At 39.4% G+C, this 16,939-nt stretch overlaps 1 protein-coding gene across 2 annotated transcripts in view; it reads left to right on the top strand.

The window, feature by feature from the left end:
* The window catches only part of dlc1 (DLC1 Rho GTPase activating protein), a 76,507-nt gene that overhangs the window by 24,820 nt on the left and 34,748 nt on the right, over positions 1 to 16,939 (top strand). Inside the window, exon 1 of one of the 2 annotated variants that reach the window (XM_008413543.2) lies at positions 4,614 to 5,033. The exons of the other annotated variant lie outside the window; for it this stretch is intronic. Within the exon in view, the coding sequence (XP_008411765.1) occupies positions 4,904 to 5,033 (130 nt within the window). The 5' untranslated portion in view covers positions 4,614 to 4,903. Of the gene's footprint in view, positions 1 to 4,613; positions 5,034 to 16,939 lie in introns of those variants that run through there. 2 annotated transcript variants of the gene reach the window in all.

The raw sequence follows: 16,939 nt of genomic DNA, 5'->3' as shown, positions 1-16,939 counted from the left end.
TAATGGGTATATTGGAGCTGTGCTGCTTGAGTGGAGACAATATTGCCTCTGCTCAAGTTTGTTTTTTTGTCCTGTGTTTGAATCTGCCTTTGCCCACTTGTTCCTACATCATCACATATCCAGTGAAAGAGCAAGTGTGTTTCACCCCATTCATTGTAAATGCAGGGAGTTCTGGCCTTTTCCAAAGGTTTCAAACAGTTCTTTTACTTTAAGAATCAGAAATGTCTGTCTGTCTGAGGTGTTCATGCTGTCTCCAGTCTAATGAATCAGTTCTGGCTCAGCAGGCTGTGTCACTCTCTGGCTGCTTTACTCCTGCTTTGTTGGTTGTTACATAAAGATATTGAGGGTAGGAGGTGCAAATTGTAAGGATAAATTCCATGTTTTGTTTTTATGTCTCAGAATAATTTGTCTCCAAGTAGGGGATTATTTTCATACTAAGTTTTAAGTGGTGCAAATGCAATCTAATATTCCATTTAAAGAAAAAAAAAAAGCTTGATGTCATGTAAAATCTAAATACAAACTGACAGCAGTAATTAGCAAACAAAATAACTGAAACTGAAAATAGCTACAATGCAACAAAGAAATCAATGAATGATGGCGTTAACACACTTAACAGTGTGGATATGAGAAGGTAAACTAGTCTAATTGAAATGGATTGGAGGCCCATACAACGTTATGTTTCGATCTGGATCATGGAAAATGTAAAGCAAGCTTGTTGCTTGAGTGCTCTCAGCGGAGTGTAGATGTTGAGATCACACAAGCATGATGGAGCCGGACCATTTATGATGTTAATAGTCCAGAACTAAACACAATTAAGAATCTGTGGAATGATGTGAAAACTGATGTTCATAAACCCACTCCATCCTGTGTGACCGAATTAGAGCTGCCAATAAGAACATGCAAAAAATGCCCCAAAAGACTTGAAGCTGTAATTGCAATGAAATGAGTTTCTATAATAATGAACTCAGTGTAACTTTTTTACAATTGTATTGGAACCGTGCATGATTCCCCTTTTATGTCACAGGCATGTTCTACTTTTTATTGATTTGTAACATAAAATCATTTTTGGTTGTAATGTGAGAAAATGTGGGAAAGATCTAGTAGTTTGAGTTGTTTAATCTATGTTTTGATGTCTAAAGTCACTCAAATTCTGCTAAAACTACATTTTGGGCCCCGCTTGATATTTATCACTATCAAGCAGTCAGACTAGTTGAATCTACAGTGTTGTGTTTGGACCTGCAGCAAGTTTGCGATCAACCTGCAGAATAGTGAAATGGAAGACTTTAGGGGCGTGTTTGTCTTGCAGCATTTGCTTGGTGCCAGCGTCCTATTAGTTAAATGTCTTTGCAGTTGTGGACCGTCTGCCTGCTCAACAGTGAAGAACCGGTTCAAGAGTCGGGGTCATTAGTGTGTACACAAAAATCCCTGAAAACACTCATGAAAGAGAAGGGAGGAGGGGAGTCAAGTGTTTTACTCCACTTGACTTCACTAATCGGCTGCAAAGAAAATAGCTCCGAGGACAGACAATGGAGGGACCTAGCAGCGTAATCCTTGCGTTACGATCGGCGCATGTCACATTTTCACTGGACCTTACAAATTGGTGTCACCGTTAGGAAATGTGCATCTAGTTATGCAGTATTACATTTTAGTTCGCAATGTTCACTTCCCTTTTTTAAACTGTGTTATGCTAAAGATTCCCGTATTTATTCCAGAAACTGACTTTAGCTTTCATGCCTCAATGATGTTGGAGGTGATGTTGGTCAATAACATTAGTCGATCAAATGTGAATGTTCCTGCATTTTGATTTGTGCAGAAAAATTCAACAGATTTCGATTGTTCTGTCAATATGGACCAAAATCTCTGAGGAGTGTTTCCAAAACTTTGTTGAAGCGACACCGACAAAAGTTAATGCCATTCTGAAGGAAAAACAAGACATACATATATTTTTTATATCAATGTTTCCAGGTTGCATGATTTATTTTACTTTCAATTGGCATCCTTTTAAATGACTTCCAAATCACTTCACGCGTGTTCGTCTCTGAACTCCGGTTTACACAGGGTTCATAAATCTTTGGGAAGTTATGTTATAGTTTGGCAAGGTGCAGGAATGTCATCTGCAGATAGATCTGAGGGAAATGGAGAGTTCCTGGCTGAGAGCAGAACAAAACCTCCAGCAAATCATCACATCAAAGGCTCCACCATAACCAGGCACACCCAGACATACATATTACAGCTGACACATTGTTGGCGTTGCTGTAAAAGGCAAACGCGAGTTGCATTGTTTTCACTGACGTTTTGATCATATAGGCTCACGTACTGCTTATGTGCGCTGTTTGAAGTCCACCCAGCTCCGCCTCTCCTGTCTCCATTTGTGGGTCAGTATATCGTCAAGTTGCCCTCCATCCTCCTGATGAGACAGATGTAGACACATGCTGCTGGAATGCCTTACACAGAGGAAGCATTTGGCATAATTAAAAACTTTTCTCCTTCATGTGACCGTCCCTCTTACTCCACCTTTTAGGACTTACACTGATGGAATATTACTACTACTAGCACAAGCTTACGCTGGAGAGTTTCAGAATATAATCTTGATTCAGAATGCCATTTTATGACTTCAACACAATGCGATAAAGGATTTGCTTTTAATAGACTGGCTCCCTTTGCCATTGTCTTATCCACGTTTACAATTCTGCTACAGAGGTCGGTCCACTGCCACAGAGTCGGCCAGAAAGTAAAAACACAGGAATGCAGCCTTATCGCTCTCTGTAAACCTTGGGGACCATAAAGTCAATTGTCCATGATGAGCACAGTGCTATCAGCAGGCTGAAATAAGCCTTATGCTGGGTACATTACCTCCTCTTGCCAGGGCGGTCGACACGATCAGCTCATTTTCTCAAGCGTGAAGCTTATTGTGGAACATAATGGCCTGATCAGTACATTCTGCTCAAAACTGCAAACCACAATAAGTGATAAGTTGCATAAACGGAACTAAACCATATGGGCTTGATGAACTTTAAAAAGGAGATCATAACTTTTATTACTAAGTAGACTTTGGGGAATGTATTTTAAATCAGCTTTATTGGCTGTCATTTTAATTTTAAGAGTAAGTGCGGGCAGCAGCACAAACTATGTAATAGAACCAGATCTATAGTCCTTATTTTTTAATAATAATGAGCAATTTAGGTTTACAGGACTGGGAGACATTATTTTTAGTTGCAGTTGGCATTCTTGACACAGCGTAATGAATTGCCATTCGTCTCCCTTGAAGCGCTCCTACTGTTTGCACATACTCCTGAGAAGTTAATGAGAATTGTTCTGTTTGGAAACAGAATAATTTAGTCAGATTTTATTGTTTATGACTGGGAGGGAAAGTTTTTTTTGCTTTTTTTCATACAGCTTATGTAAATATTTAATTTCAACTGTAAGCAGTTTGCAATTATGTTCACTGGTGTTTCTGTGTCATGGGACCTGCTCTGCATAATAAATATATTTAGTAGCCAAATAATCAACAGTCATCTAAACAGCAAGTAAACATGCTAGCGTTAATTTCATCCTTGCATAAACTTCTCATAAAAACATGCCAACGGGAGCAAGACCAGAATGTATTGACGGCTGTAGATGTGTCGAGTCAGCTGTATCGTCAGGAACAAAAAATTTTATCTTTGTGCACTTTAGTTGACAGTTTACAGAAAACTATATTTCCAGAAAACTGTTTTCATCTGAGTCATCCTGAGGCTGACTTGCAAAAACTGCTGTTGGGATAAAATATTCGTCGCTGTCAAGAAAGACTGACAAGAGAAGTTGCATTATAGAGGCATCATCATAAAAAAAAAACCGTGTAGTGTTAGTTGAGGTGATGTGAGATTTCTTGTTTTTGTTGATTCATTTAATGGTTAAGGCTTTCTCATAGACCCCAGAGAACCTGGCTTCTCTAATAGAGGCTAAATCAGCATTATCCGATCAACTCCGCAGCACTAATGGATTCCATTGTGTCGATTTTGTGCGTCTTGGAAGCTTAAATGTTTTTGTTTCATAATGGTTACAGCACAGTTGAGTTTCACAAGAACTATCAGCACATGAGCTTGTGTTTATGACTTTGTGGGTGAGCACAGCATGTTTCAGTCAGAGTTAAAGTACATGGCATAAGTTGAAACATAGTGTAGATTAAAACCCTTGAGTTTCACAGTTGTTGAAACGCTATATTTAGCTTTTTTTTCTTAAGGCCTTTACAATTTATAGTTCTGAAAGGATCCTTCTTTGTTTCCTTGTCCTTGATCGGTTTCACTTGTCTTTTGGAGCAAATGGACCTGGATAGGTGGAGCTTCTCAACAAGCAGACTGCCATAGAATCTGCTTATATAACTGGCTTTGATTTACCTACCTGTGCTGGAAAAAAAAGAGCTGATATGTGAAGATGAATGTGATGAAGAACGGAGTCAAAAAAAAGAAGAGAGTGAGAGTTGAGATAAAACGCTAGTCGTGACTGTGAAGTATTCAGATATTCACAGAGAGCACTGGAGCTTGTATTAAAAAAAAAAGCACTTCCACACGCATATACTCACACACACTCTCCCAGACACACATGCTGGCAGAATAGAATATGAGAACGTTGCAGCACTGGCTGGATGTGTCCCAGCAGTTACTGCACTGATGCTTGCTGCAGCAGACTGGAGTGTACAGGCTGGACTCCGACAAAGCAGAGACTGGGCGGTGGAGAAGGACACTGAAATAAGCTTGCTACAGAACCAGACAGGTGGAGATAACACAAAAAGGCAAACGGCAACATATGTATGTTAGGGCCAGGAAAGTGTAGCAGCAGCGGAGCAAGGTGGATCTGTCGTGGAAAATCAGTCTCATCAGGAGCAGGTGTGGGAAGGAGTGTGGGGTAGGTAAGCTTAGGGCGGATGCTCGTTGATATGTCTCGATCTATGAGGCTGCTGCTGCTGCAAAGGTCCTTCAGTGACCACATCAGGTCCTCCACCAGCAAAGCTCTAGATATGCTCAGCAGGCCTGCCCGAGAAAGTCGACTTGCAGGTAAGAACGTGGGCTCAGATGGCAGGTGTTATTGTTTTGGCATGTGTATGTGGTGTCAAAATATCAGCCGCATGAAAAAAAATCTGCTTTGTCATTGTAAGAAATGAAAAGATACCTTTTAAGTTGTTTTGTCAAATAAACTGACAAAAATATCAATAGATCAGCAGATTTGTATCTTTTAATAGATGGGGTGTGGAATCTGAAGATGTTTTCATTCCTATTTTGGTAACTTTGTAATTCATATCTAGAGTTTATTTTCCCTGTCGGTGCCTGCAGACGAGCAGTATTGACTTTTTTTTTTTTTTTTTGCCTGCGGCCAGCCTTCCTGCAAATGCTTTAGGTGTGGTTTGGACCATGTTTAACTTATGAACCAGATAGACATTCATTACACCAGAGTACCCAGCTCTCTGGTTAGCTTACCTCTTAATAATATATATCACTAAGAGCAGCAGCTGGAGGACAGAGTTAGCTACAGAAATGCTTTTAATGTTGCCTCCAGATGGCTGAGATCAAACGCATCAGACACTTTCAGAGAAGTTTGAGAAGAGACCACCACACATCTTTTTGGGATGACGGATTGCAGAAGTTTGATTATGAAATTTCATCATCCTCAACACAAGTTTAAGTGTTTGTAGATTTGTATTCCATGAAGGGTGCATACGTTTCCAAATGAATCCAGAATTAAATGCTCTCAGCAATGCTGGTAGCCATTTACTGTTAGTAGAAGCAGGTAATAAATACCTATAGAAATACTTTGAAGTTTCAGTGTGATGTTGCTTGTCTCACTTTAATGTGATTAAAAAATGATGCACCCGCAATTCCTAGATCAAATATTTCCTTTTGAGTTTGTGGATGTATGTCATGCACTCCTTGTCAAGTATTTGTAAATTTATTGGTCTGTTGATTTGTTTTCATGGCCACATAACAAAGATATAGAAAACAGTTTATCTTTTTAGATGCAGGATTAGAGAGATGATGCTGGGGTTTCAGAATGTTTACATTTCTGCAGGAATCAGAGCTTATGCAAGCCCAGCTCAGGGTAGCCTGAAGGTGTGAATTCAATATTTTTACAATTAAACAAAAGTGGGATAGACTTGTTGATCCAATTATCACGACTCCATTCATCATTCCAACAAAAACAATTGGTATCTGCATTTCAGATCTACATGTTACTAAATTTTTGCCTTCCTTGCTCCATTTCTTAGCTGTAAACAAGAATTTTTTTCTTATGTATGTATAATATTGCATGTCAGTTATCAGTTCTTGTTTGGTATTTAAGCATTTACATACTGTGAAAAAAATGATGACCAAAATGCTCAAACTTGATGTTTTATTTAGTTTATTTATCTTCCTTAAGATCGAGGGTGAATATGAGGAGAACATATAGGGAATTAATTGTCAAAACTGGTAAGAAAAATCCCCTGACAGGTACAAATAGACCCATGATTGGTACAAAATGTCCTGTTGCAGATTTCTTAATTATTTTTACTCCAAAAAGTCAGATATGGTACAAAGGATACAAAATTGTGACAATTATTTTGAATATTGCTGGTATATTTTTGATTCTGTCTTTTCAGCACACACTTTAGGTTTATTGGCAGCTATTTAAAAAAAAATTGTAGAAATAATTTTAACTTTGCCATTGTTGTTGTGTAATTTGCACAACATACATGAACACCAAGACACATGGGCCTTTGAATTTGGTTTGTGATTCACTCAGAAACATGAGTGTTTGCTTTCAAGGACTTCATGTTAGTCCTGTGCAGTTTGACTCATCCTGAAACCCAATAGCCATGTTTCCTTTCCTTGGTCTTGTCATCCCTATGATTCCATCACAAACTGAATCATGTTTACAGCCAAAGGGAGAAACATGCTCTGAGGAGCTCTGAGTATGTGCACCAACAAGTCCCAGTTTCCACACCAGTCTTTGTGCACTGAAAGGTGTCACAGAGATGACTTATTCACCAAACCATTGTCCTCATTCATCCTCTTTTTTTAGCCTCTTTAGGCATGGGGAATCCATAAATACATTCTCTAAGATACCACAGCTTCCTCTGCATATGTTTTACAGACAACTTTCCTAAAGGGTTGGGGTGTGTCCTTCCAGAGAGATACTAATGAGTACCTACATTACAGTGCAAAGTGATGTTTACATCCACATCTTTTGTTCAAATCAGTTTATTTTTCGCTCACCATACACCAACACATTTAGAATATTGTGCGGTTGTTGGTTTATCATGCACGGCAATAGCTTATATGTCTAAAAGTAACAAAGAACCAGGGCTGATCCACGCTGATCAACCAGAGTGCTATAAAATTAATTTAGAGGTGAGAATGATTTGAGTGTCGGGAAGGGATAGATAGATGGATGCTTTTGATTTTTCGACACGCTGCAACACTCAGTACAGGATGTTCAGAAACTGCTTACTGAATTATGTCAGCAACACTCAGCCTGAATGCCCTCCTTGCCACTTGTGCTAACAAGCTTTCCCCCCACCCCCTACTTGGCACTCAGCATGCACTAAAACCACATCTGTGACCTGAACATTGTGTAGGTCTCTGCTGAAGCCGGTAATTAGAGAAAGAAAATGAGATGTTTTGGTAATCAAATGAAAAAGTACAACGGATTTCTGAACTTTCTGCCTACTGGATATATGTTCTATTTTATCTCAATGTCTTCAAGTTAACATTGTTACAACAACAACGACAAGTACTTTGCTATCTTTTCATAAACACTTACCTGCTTAACTGATTGTAAATATAAATAGCAACTCAGGCTGAAACGTGAGTGTTTTTAGGCATCGGGGTTTAAAGACATGCCGAGCATTAGAATGGCGAAGAAAGGTGATTTTGAATGTGGTGCCACACAGACTGCTCTGGTTATTTACGAAAGTGCTGACCTACTGAGATTTTCGAACACAACTTTCTCTCAAGCATAGAGAGAATGGTTCTATAAAGAGGGGAAATGTGCAGGGAGTGAGTGGCGGTTGTGTGAAGGAGAACACCTTGTTAAAGTTTCTAAAAGAAAAAAGGGGGTAGTAATGAAGTAGCCAGTGAGTTCAAGTCATAAATATTCATTGAAAAAAATGGGTTGCTCTTGTCCAATGGGTATTTCTGAAGTTGAGTCTTCCTTAAGAAGAGAAAAGCAACACCTAAAGGTGTCTTGATGTCCAAGAAGCAGGAGACTTGCATAAAAATGTAGGGTAATCCCTTTGTCAGCAGCATCTATTCATTGTACTGAGACCCAACTGGCAGTATGGGTGGTTGTAGTCTCAAGTACTTTTGCAGTAGCACAGATAACCGGTGTTAGCCTCTCTTGCACTGTTTTTGAAATTGCTCAAAACAAAAACTGTGTCTCACACTTGTGGGTCGACATGTTGAATGTGTATTTCCAGCTGTAAATAATCCATCCTGCTATTCAATGTACAGACTTCAGCAGCAGAAAGCCATGTCTTAGTTTATGCATGTAGGACACCATCTCTACTGCCTATCTCTGTTTCTAAGCATACCATATTCTGTGTGTCCTCACTCTGCCACCTCGACCAGCTCGGCTGCCATTTAGGTAGTTGGCGAGGCAGTCACTGCTTCACAAAAAGTTTTCCGTTGTCCATATATCACCTAACGCAATCCTTATCTTCATCTGCCAATGATTTCCTGAAGATCCCATGTGCATGAAGCCATTCTTGAAGATGTACTTATCATTAATTGTCAATTCAGAGTATTTTTCTAAAATTCATTTTCTGTAGATAATAAACATTTACAGCTCACTCGCTTTTTATCTGGTCATAGTCGGATAATTGGAAAAATGTTTTCGGCATGTTTTTAGGAACAAGTAGTTCCTTTTAACTCTAAAACAAGTCAACACAAGTCACGGCTTGTCTTCACTCAAATAACATCCTGTAGATTACCCTGGCAGTGTGTTGACATCTTGCAGTCTGATGCGTCTCAGAACTGAATGATTTAGCAGAAGACCCTGGAAGAACAGAGGCAGTCTTCAGTTCATTTTGTATCATTGTGGAGATCAATCTACAGCATAAGAGACTTCAGTAAGACAATTGCTCTATTGCTTAAACATATTTAAGAACCAAAGACAATTTGTGCATGAAAAGGTGATTATTAAGTAGCAACCCAGCTATTGTGTGTAGGTCGAGGGAGGCCCGTGAACATGTTCCGGTCTGCTCACACCCTTCTTTTGTTAAACCACACAGTTGTTACGGGTCTGTTGGGCCCTGCAGGACTATATAGCAACCCAGCAGGATCATTTCATGGTAGAAGGAGGCCAAAAGAGGAAGTCAGAAGGGGCACGCCGGTGTGACATCAGGAGAGGTCTCAGGGAAAGAAAAACACAGCATGCAACTATGTGACAAATAAGCTAAAAGAATATGATTTCACAGCAAGACTTTAGAGTTTGATCACTTCTTCAGTTTGTCAAGAGAAGAATTTGTATTATGAAATTTGTCCTTCTGGTCCCATAAAATCTTGAAACACAAAACCAGGATTGGTGAATTACTTTGCCGCTATTAACAGAAAAAAAATATTATTTTTTTTATCCAACTGGACTGAAAGGTGGAAGGTTTTGTGCCCAGTTAGATGACCTTGTGATTGGTAGCTCTGAATAAGTTCACCACTTTGTCAGGCATGATCATTGAACATGCAAATACAAACCAGAACCAAAGTGCACTGTTGTATGTGGTGGTTTTATTAGAGGAAAATAACATCTTAAAGTGATACATTTTTTAAAACATCAAATTATGTCCAGGTCTTAACCATGTAACCCAAACTATCACCCTCAACCACAAAGACATGGGTTAGGGTTTTCAACAATATTCTTAAAATCACCAAGCACCAAACCCAACACAGCCAATTTTATGCTGCCATAGACAAAAAAAGAAAAGCTAGCCAGAATGAAGCACCTCCTTCAAAACTGATGCCTTCAAGTTAGACTGGAACTGTTAGCCATCCATATGGGGAATCCAAATATGTTCTGGAGAAAAATGTAATGTGATGAGGTGAAGACAAGGATTGTAAGAAGTGTGTTTGGAGAGTTTTAAGTAACACTCTCAACCCAAGAACAATGTGCCAACTTTTAAGTGTAGCAGTGTGAGCAAAACACATCAAAGCAGCCTTTTAAAGGAATAAAAAGATCAAAATCCATCACTGAAAGTCAAAATGAACATGGTATTCATGCCAGTGATGACTGTATGTAATGGGAGAAGCACATATTAGTTAGAAATTACTCAAGCTAACTGCTATTCAGAATGGGGCTATAGCTTCAAAATGAGCTTCTGGTTCTTAAAACCACTCCAGTTGAAACCACTGCATAAATATTCCAGATTACTTGCTATTTTGCAAATGCTTTGCCATCACATTTGGCCCTTGTTAATGTCAATCAGGTCGTCTTGCGGCATCCATTTCCTCTTTAAAGCACATCGACTCTCACGTCCGCATGTTCAGCCTGTTTCGTCCGTTCGGTTGTCACTGCAATTAGATGAGCAGCGTTACCTCAAACTTCAGCGATCTGACTTGTGGTCATTTTTCTTGTTCCTCTGAACGTTTTACGTGATTCACTCTTCAGAAAAGCCTGTGATGTTTCTCCAAGGCACCAGCACCCCTTTCTGAGAGTCACATTTCAGGATGCTTTGACATTTAGGTCAAGTCTGTCTAAAAATAGTACACCTCTTTATTATTTTACCAAATGCTCCATCGTCTCTCCAGCGCCTGCATCACATCCCAGTCATGAGGTTTTGAACAAGTAGGCCAAGAGCATCTTTTGCTTGTCTGTCGACTTGGTTTGTACCAGAGATTTTTATTAAAGCACTCGTGCGTCTCAGCAGGGAAGTGTGTTGCGTTCGAATGGTTGAAAAGAGACTTTAAAGCGCCATGTCTTTGTGAGTGCACAAGCGTATAATAATTCGAAGGATATCAAAAAGCATACATGAATACACGTATTAGACGTAACATTACGCAATTTAATTCTAAATATAGCTATTTTAGGTGTAATAATGGGCAAATTAGTTGGCTTCAGAAAAGCTCAGCTGTAATGTTTGATACCAAATATTGCGTCAAATAGAACCTCTGAAAGTTGGTCTGGAGCAGAAAAATAAAATTACCCTTTAAAAGTCACAGAACAGATCTGGAAAAAAAGGGATAATCAACATGACTGGTGCATTGGCAGCGTTTTATGTTACCTGTTAACACTTGACATCCTAATAAAATGTTGACCTTTTATCACCTGCTTCACAAGATGCTAAACTCTCAATGTCATTAGTGGCATGTTATCTCTTCACGTATCACACCGATGTGGTACACGTTTTAACCAAAATTTGCAGTTTAACTGGCAGTCGTTTAACTTGACATGCAGGTAAATCTCATGAGATATTTATGACAGAGTTAGAGTCCTTCAGCTCTGCTCCTGTTGGGTGATTTAAAGCCCTCTTGTGTCTGTCTCACAAGGCCACTTGTTTCAAAGACTCAGGAATGTTTTGCTAAACTCAGTGACTCCAACAAGCTTGAGCCAAACTTGTTTGCTTTGCTTGCTGCAAAGCGCTCCCTCTCCTTCCGTCTTTCTGCACTTTCTCTTGTCGGAGTGCTGGGTTGCTCTCTGACTCATGACCTGAAAGATCCATCTGTTTTTTATTGATAGGTGTCTCATTTCGTTCTCGTCTCATTGAACGAAACCGAAAATCACAGGAGACATTTTTTGAGCTGAAAGAATAAAAGCCATGTGAACCAAATCTTTTATTTTTTGGAGTAACACAACTCGCAATTAAGAATACATTTTGGTTAACAATATCTTTCAGCCAAACCCATGAAAATGTAGTGTTTAGCTGGAGTTTTGGTCTATTTTTTATTGACAAAACGGTTAAGAGCCCTTCCCTATAATTTCTTTTTGAAACATAGGAGAATGTCAGACACTTTTCAGCAGGATTGCGCAGTAGCCCTCTTGACTTCCTCTTGTTCCCTTCACAGTGCATGCTTCACTTCTCCAGTCCCCCTCACTTGACTTACTCAGTGACCCAAACAGCAGAATAAAAACCCAACCAGAACAAGGAATCTCTTTATTGCAAGAGTCTACTGGCATTATGTGCTGATGGAGAGTAGATTCTTGCAGTGCCAACATTCACAGGACTCCGGATTTAGCCGTCCAAAAACGCTGTTCCAAATATTTAGGCAAATTATCGATTTCTCTGCAGTCTCAATGCTCACTTTATGCTGCAGTTTTTCAGAGTGGTCCAATCATAGACTCTTGCTTCATTCGTCAGCAGAAATTTACGAGAGCTGTGTGGAGCAGTGCTGTTTTGTAGACAGGGCTGTCTTTATTAGTTTGGATCACTGTGGAGAGGCTGCGTCTCCAGCTTTAATCAATACTGCAAGGATGCTTTTATTAGAGGAAAGTCATGCGTTGTCGACTAAGGGACCCCGGAGGGATAAGGCACATGAGTGGGGAATGTAGAGCAAACAGTTAAAAAGAAAAGCAACAACATCTTGTGCCGAATGCCCGAAAACAAAGTAAAACTGTGTGAAAAGAATACAAAGCTTGATTGTGATTAATAGTTTCTGGAAAATGTGTGACCAGTTTGTGTCTTAGTGATTACTTAGGATTGTGTTTTTTCAGGAAATCAAACATAGGAATAGAGGTCACTTCTGGGGAAAAAAAATAGTTGACTTTTCAGAAGCCCTCGTTTACCATTCTTATGGCGAATGTATTTGAGCATACCGATGGAATGTGTTTTTGATTAAACTGCAGAGTACAAAGATGCAGAGTGACAATTGAAAGTGTCAAAAATGAGTGAGCACATTTGTACACATTTAAGCTGTTTTCAGACGTTTTGAACACAGTTGTAAGAACAGATCAGGCAAGAGAAGACCGAGAAGTGGCATGTATATGTTCACATGAATGGCACCCAGTTATCACATTGTAACTATGTTTCTACAGCTCTGAGGTTTTCCTGATGGTCAGTATATAAGTCTGTTTGTATATAGTAGTTTGCAAAACTCTTCATACCCCCTGAGCTGTCTCCTACTTTTTGATGTTACATCTGCAACAGCTGTATTTTTTTTACAGGGATTTTGGAAAGTAGACCCTAATTATGAAGTAGAGAAAAAATAATATGCAATTAAAAAATGCTTCATAGGCAATACTTTGCAGAACTATCTTTTGTTGCAGTTACAACTGCACGACTTTTGAGGTACGTATTTACCAACTTTACATATGTGGAAAGTGACATTTTTTGCTCATTCTTCTTTCCAACGTAGCTGAAACTCAGCCGGAATTAACACAGTATCTCTTTGACTGGTCCATTTAAACACATGAATGGATATGTTTGAATACATTTTTGTAGCCTATTAAATTAAATTCTAATAAAATACTTTACAATAAGGTTTGTGGCTGTAACTTGGTAAAATGTGATAAAAAAATTCAAGGGGTGTGAATCAGTTTTTTGGGGATTAAAAGGACAAGGCCAGTGTTTGTGTTGTTAAAAGCATAGCCTACAATGATGAGGCGTGGGTAGAGTGACTCGTCACTCATCATTAGCTGTTAAACAAGCGCATTTTGACACAATCTGTTCCAGATGGGTACTTAAGCCAAGTTTTAGAGCCCCATTAAAACATCCTCATCTTTGGGGACTTAACTGCCTCTCCGGGTTCCTGATCTCATGGTCTGTTGTTTGTTTACTCTCCGGTGGGCCTTCATTTCCTGGCTGTCTGCTCATTTTAGCATGGCGAAGCAGTCTCAGTGGGTCAGCCATTTTTAATTAACTGAGTTAGTCTACTGGAGATGACAGGCCTGATCCTTAGGGTGATGTTTTTGAGCACACAAATATATTAGTGAAAAGTAGCATGTAAACAACGATGGCGTCCTGGTATTCCACAATCGGATTTAAAACACATCACCTTCATGCTCTTTCAATATTTATCGCATACATTCACTATATTTCCTTTCCTTAAAGGTTGTCAGAAAAGTTTAAATATTTGTTTGAACCTAAAGAAATAGTCAAATGTGACGACAGGATATGGATTTTGGTTCTTTGCGATAAATCAGCCAATTCTGCACATAGTGCTTACAATTTGTCTTTAAAATTCAACTCAAACTGCTCACTGAATACACTGATGCTGAATAGCAGTCTCATGACTCAACTTCAACTTCCTGGCAACTGAGGTAATATTCTACAGTAACGACACCTGGATGACACCAGGCATGTCTCTATAAATAGGGCTATAGGCAAAAAAGTACAATGGACCCCCAGTATTTGCAGGAGTAGGTAACCATAGCCACCTGCGAATTGCCGAAGTACACAAATACTTGACACCCCCTCAAAAGCTCCTTATAACTCCCTACTATAACAGTTCAAACACAAAACATACCTCAGCTCAACAGGGCAATGGCCATATTTTCATTCTTTGGTGGACTTGTTTACTCAATCATTATAAGACTTAGAAACACCAACATGCACCAAAGATCACCTGCTACTTCCTTCATAATGCAGCCGTGATGTTTCCCAACATCCCTTTCGCTTTCCGACTTATTGGGTTCTCTTCACTGCAGACCCCACACTACACATTGAACATAATCTCCCTTTTGACTGATCAGTCGATAATTGTTCATATATCCTCCAGAATAAAAGAGGTGTTGGGAGTGACCCTAGCAGTCACTCTGGGATGCTAACCCCTTTGGCGCTCTGAATGGGTGGATACAAGGCCACTGGCTGAGTGTTGTCACACTCTGTGTCCCAGTCAGCCTCTAATTTAGCTCCTTGCAGGGAGAATAATAGAAGTGCTGGGGCACTTAGCGCTAGCTTGTAGGCAAAGTGACACTTTGACAACTTAATGTGTTTTTTTTTACTTGTGTGGGTGAGGTCAGGGTCAGTGAACTTTATACAGGTCCAGCATTAATTAGTCTAAGTGCTCTGACAGATCACACATTTTCCATTTGCTACCTGAAACATCATATTGCATGACAAAGTTGCAATAGATCAAAACTGTTCTTCAAAACGGCCTTTAGACAATTTATGACATCTTTCCTCTTTTCAGATAGTGTCCATTTAAACCCTAATGATGAGTAAACATGTTGAGTCCTTCACTCTCTTTGTTTTTCTGTCTGCAGGGTCAACATAGCTGCCAAATGTAACACTTAATATAAACACAGTGAGACATGACCTAGAAAATCCTGGCACGCTCACGGCTCACACTCAACATCATTTTTTAAGAGTAATTTCAAAACCTAAAGAATCTCACATTCCTGCTGTGTTTTCGTCTCCCTCTGTTTTTCCCGTGGGCTGTTTTCTGATTATGATGCTTTGAGCAATTTATCAAACTTTCACATTTATGTAAGCTGCACATCAGGAAATACTAAGGGACTAATTCACATGTAATTTCCCTCAGGGATACTTTGTAAGTGATGAAGCAGCAGGGAGAATTTACAAATGGAGACAAATTATTTTGAAATTCTTCTGCCTTCCTGACTAATGTCTTATTCTTTTAAAAAAAATTGTGTTCCCTACAGGTTTGGTTTTTACAATGTGTCATAGTTTATGTTGCAGGTCTACTCACATTGTCCTTTGCTTTGAACCAGCAGTAACCGTTGTTGCATCAATGCCGTCCGCACCGCAGTGCTTGTGGTCAAATAAAAAAAATTTTGGTTGTAAGTTATACCCTACTTCTCAGCTGGCACTGGCACTACTTTATCCACGAATATCTAGTAGCCTACTATAACATTATTCTTTGATACTAAATTTTTGGTATTTCTGTAACTAAATGTGTTTTCCACTATTTGTTGTTCGTTGTTAAAATTCTGCAGCATTTAGTGGCTCTCCTTTGGAAGGACCTGACAGGCCTTTGCAGACTGGAACAAATGACAAATTTACACCTTGGGTTTAAAGAAAACTTCATGAGGCCATGAATCATGCCAGAGTTGATAGTTTGTCCGTTGAGACACATGTTTGAATCAGCAACAATTACTACCTCTCCATTAAACCTTAGAAAACTTTTGATAATTTTACTCACATTCATTCTCAGGTGTTTCTATAGATAGATTTATTGCTTCATGTTTTCTATCCATTCATTGACATTTGCTGCTTGCAAAATAAACACATTGAGCGAGGGTCAACGCAATCCAAACCCGAGACAGTTGAAGATACGGTTGCTCGGCCTCTCCTGCCCAAACTCCAGCTGGAGGGGATTAGGCCTCCTCCCCACTCGGGAGCAGAGATATCGTCCTCCTGGGACCAATGGGAAGCAGACGGATGAGGGGGAAGCCACAGGCCTCACTGAGGCTCCTGTTCATCACCCAATGTCTCCACCCTAAGATATGTCGGTGCCATCTATTAGCTTGCAGGGTAAATAAGATAACCACGTCTTTGTGTAGGACAGAAACATAGACAAGACAGATTGGGCAAATAAAGAAATGGAGGTAAGAATGAGGCACTAATATCTTTTGAATACTATTCAAGAAAAGGAAGAATAATATCTGCTAGATGCTAAAACCGAAACATGTAAAATAGCAAAAAAATAATTGAAGAAGAAAAACAAGTTTAATTAAAAAGGGCCAATCCGGTGGTTGTCTGCCTCTCTCCTTAAACAGCAACACCTACCCTAAGTTCAGTCTGTTTATTTACACATAGCCTAATTTTTTAGATTCCTTCGATTCCTTCATGCTGTATGGGGGTCAGCTACGCATACAGATAAATATTTAGACTTCCAACTGAATGAAGCCCCTTCATAATCATATCAAAGCCCCTCATTGTTGACTCTCTGCGTACTCGTCGAAAAATATGTCACACATGCAAATGTTGGTTTGCACAGAAGCAAGAAAGAAACTGTTTCCAAATGAGTCTCTGTGTTTACTGAGCGCATGAGGCAATTGCCTCGGGAATACCACATCTATACAGAGATTAGTAGGTCAAGGT

This window comes from Poecilia reticulata, linkage group LG1 (genome assembly GCF_000633615.1).
Source record: "Poecilia reticulata strain Guanapo linkage group LG1, Guppy_female_1.0+MT, whole genome shotgun sequence".
NCBI lineage: Eukaryota > Metazoa > Chordata > Actinopteri > Cyprinodontiformes > Poeciliidae > Poecilia > Poecilia reticulata.
Note: the sequence above shows the minus strand (reverse complement) of the source record. Positions and strands in the feature narration are given on the sequence as shown.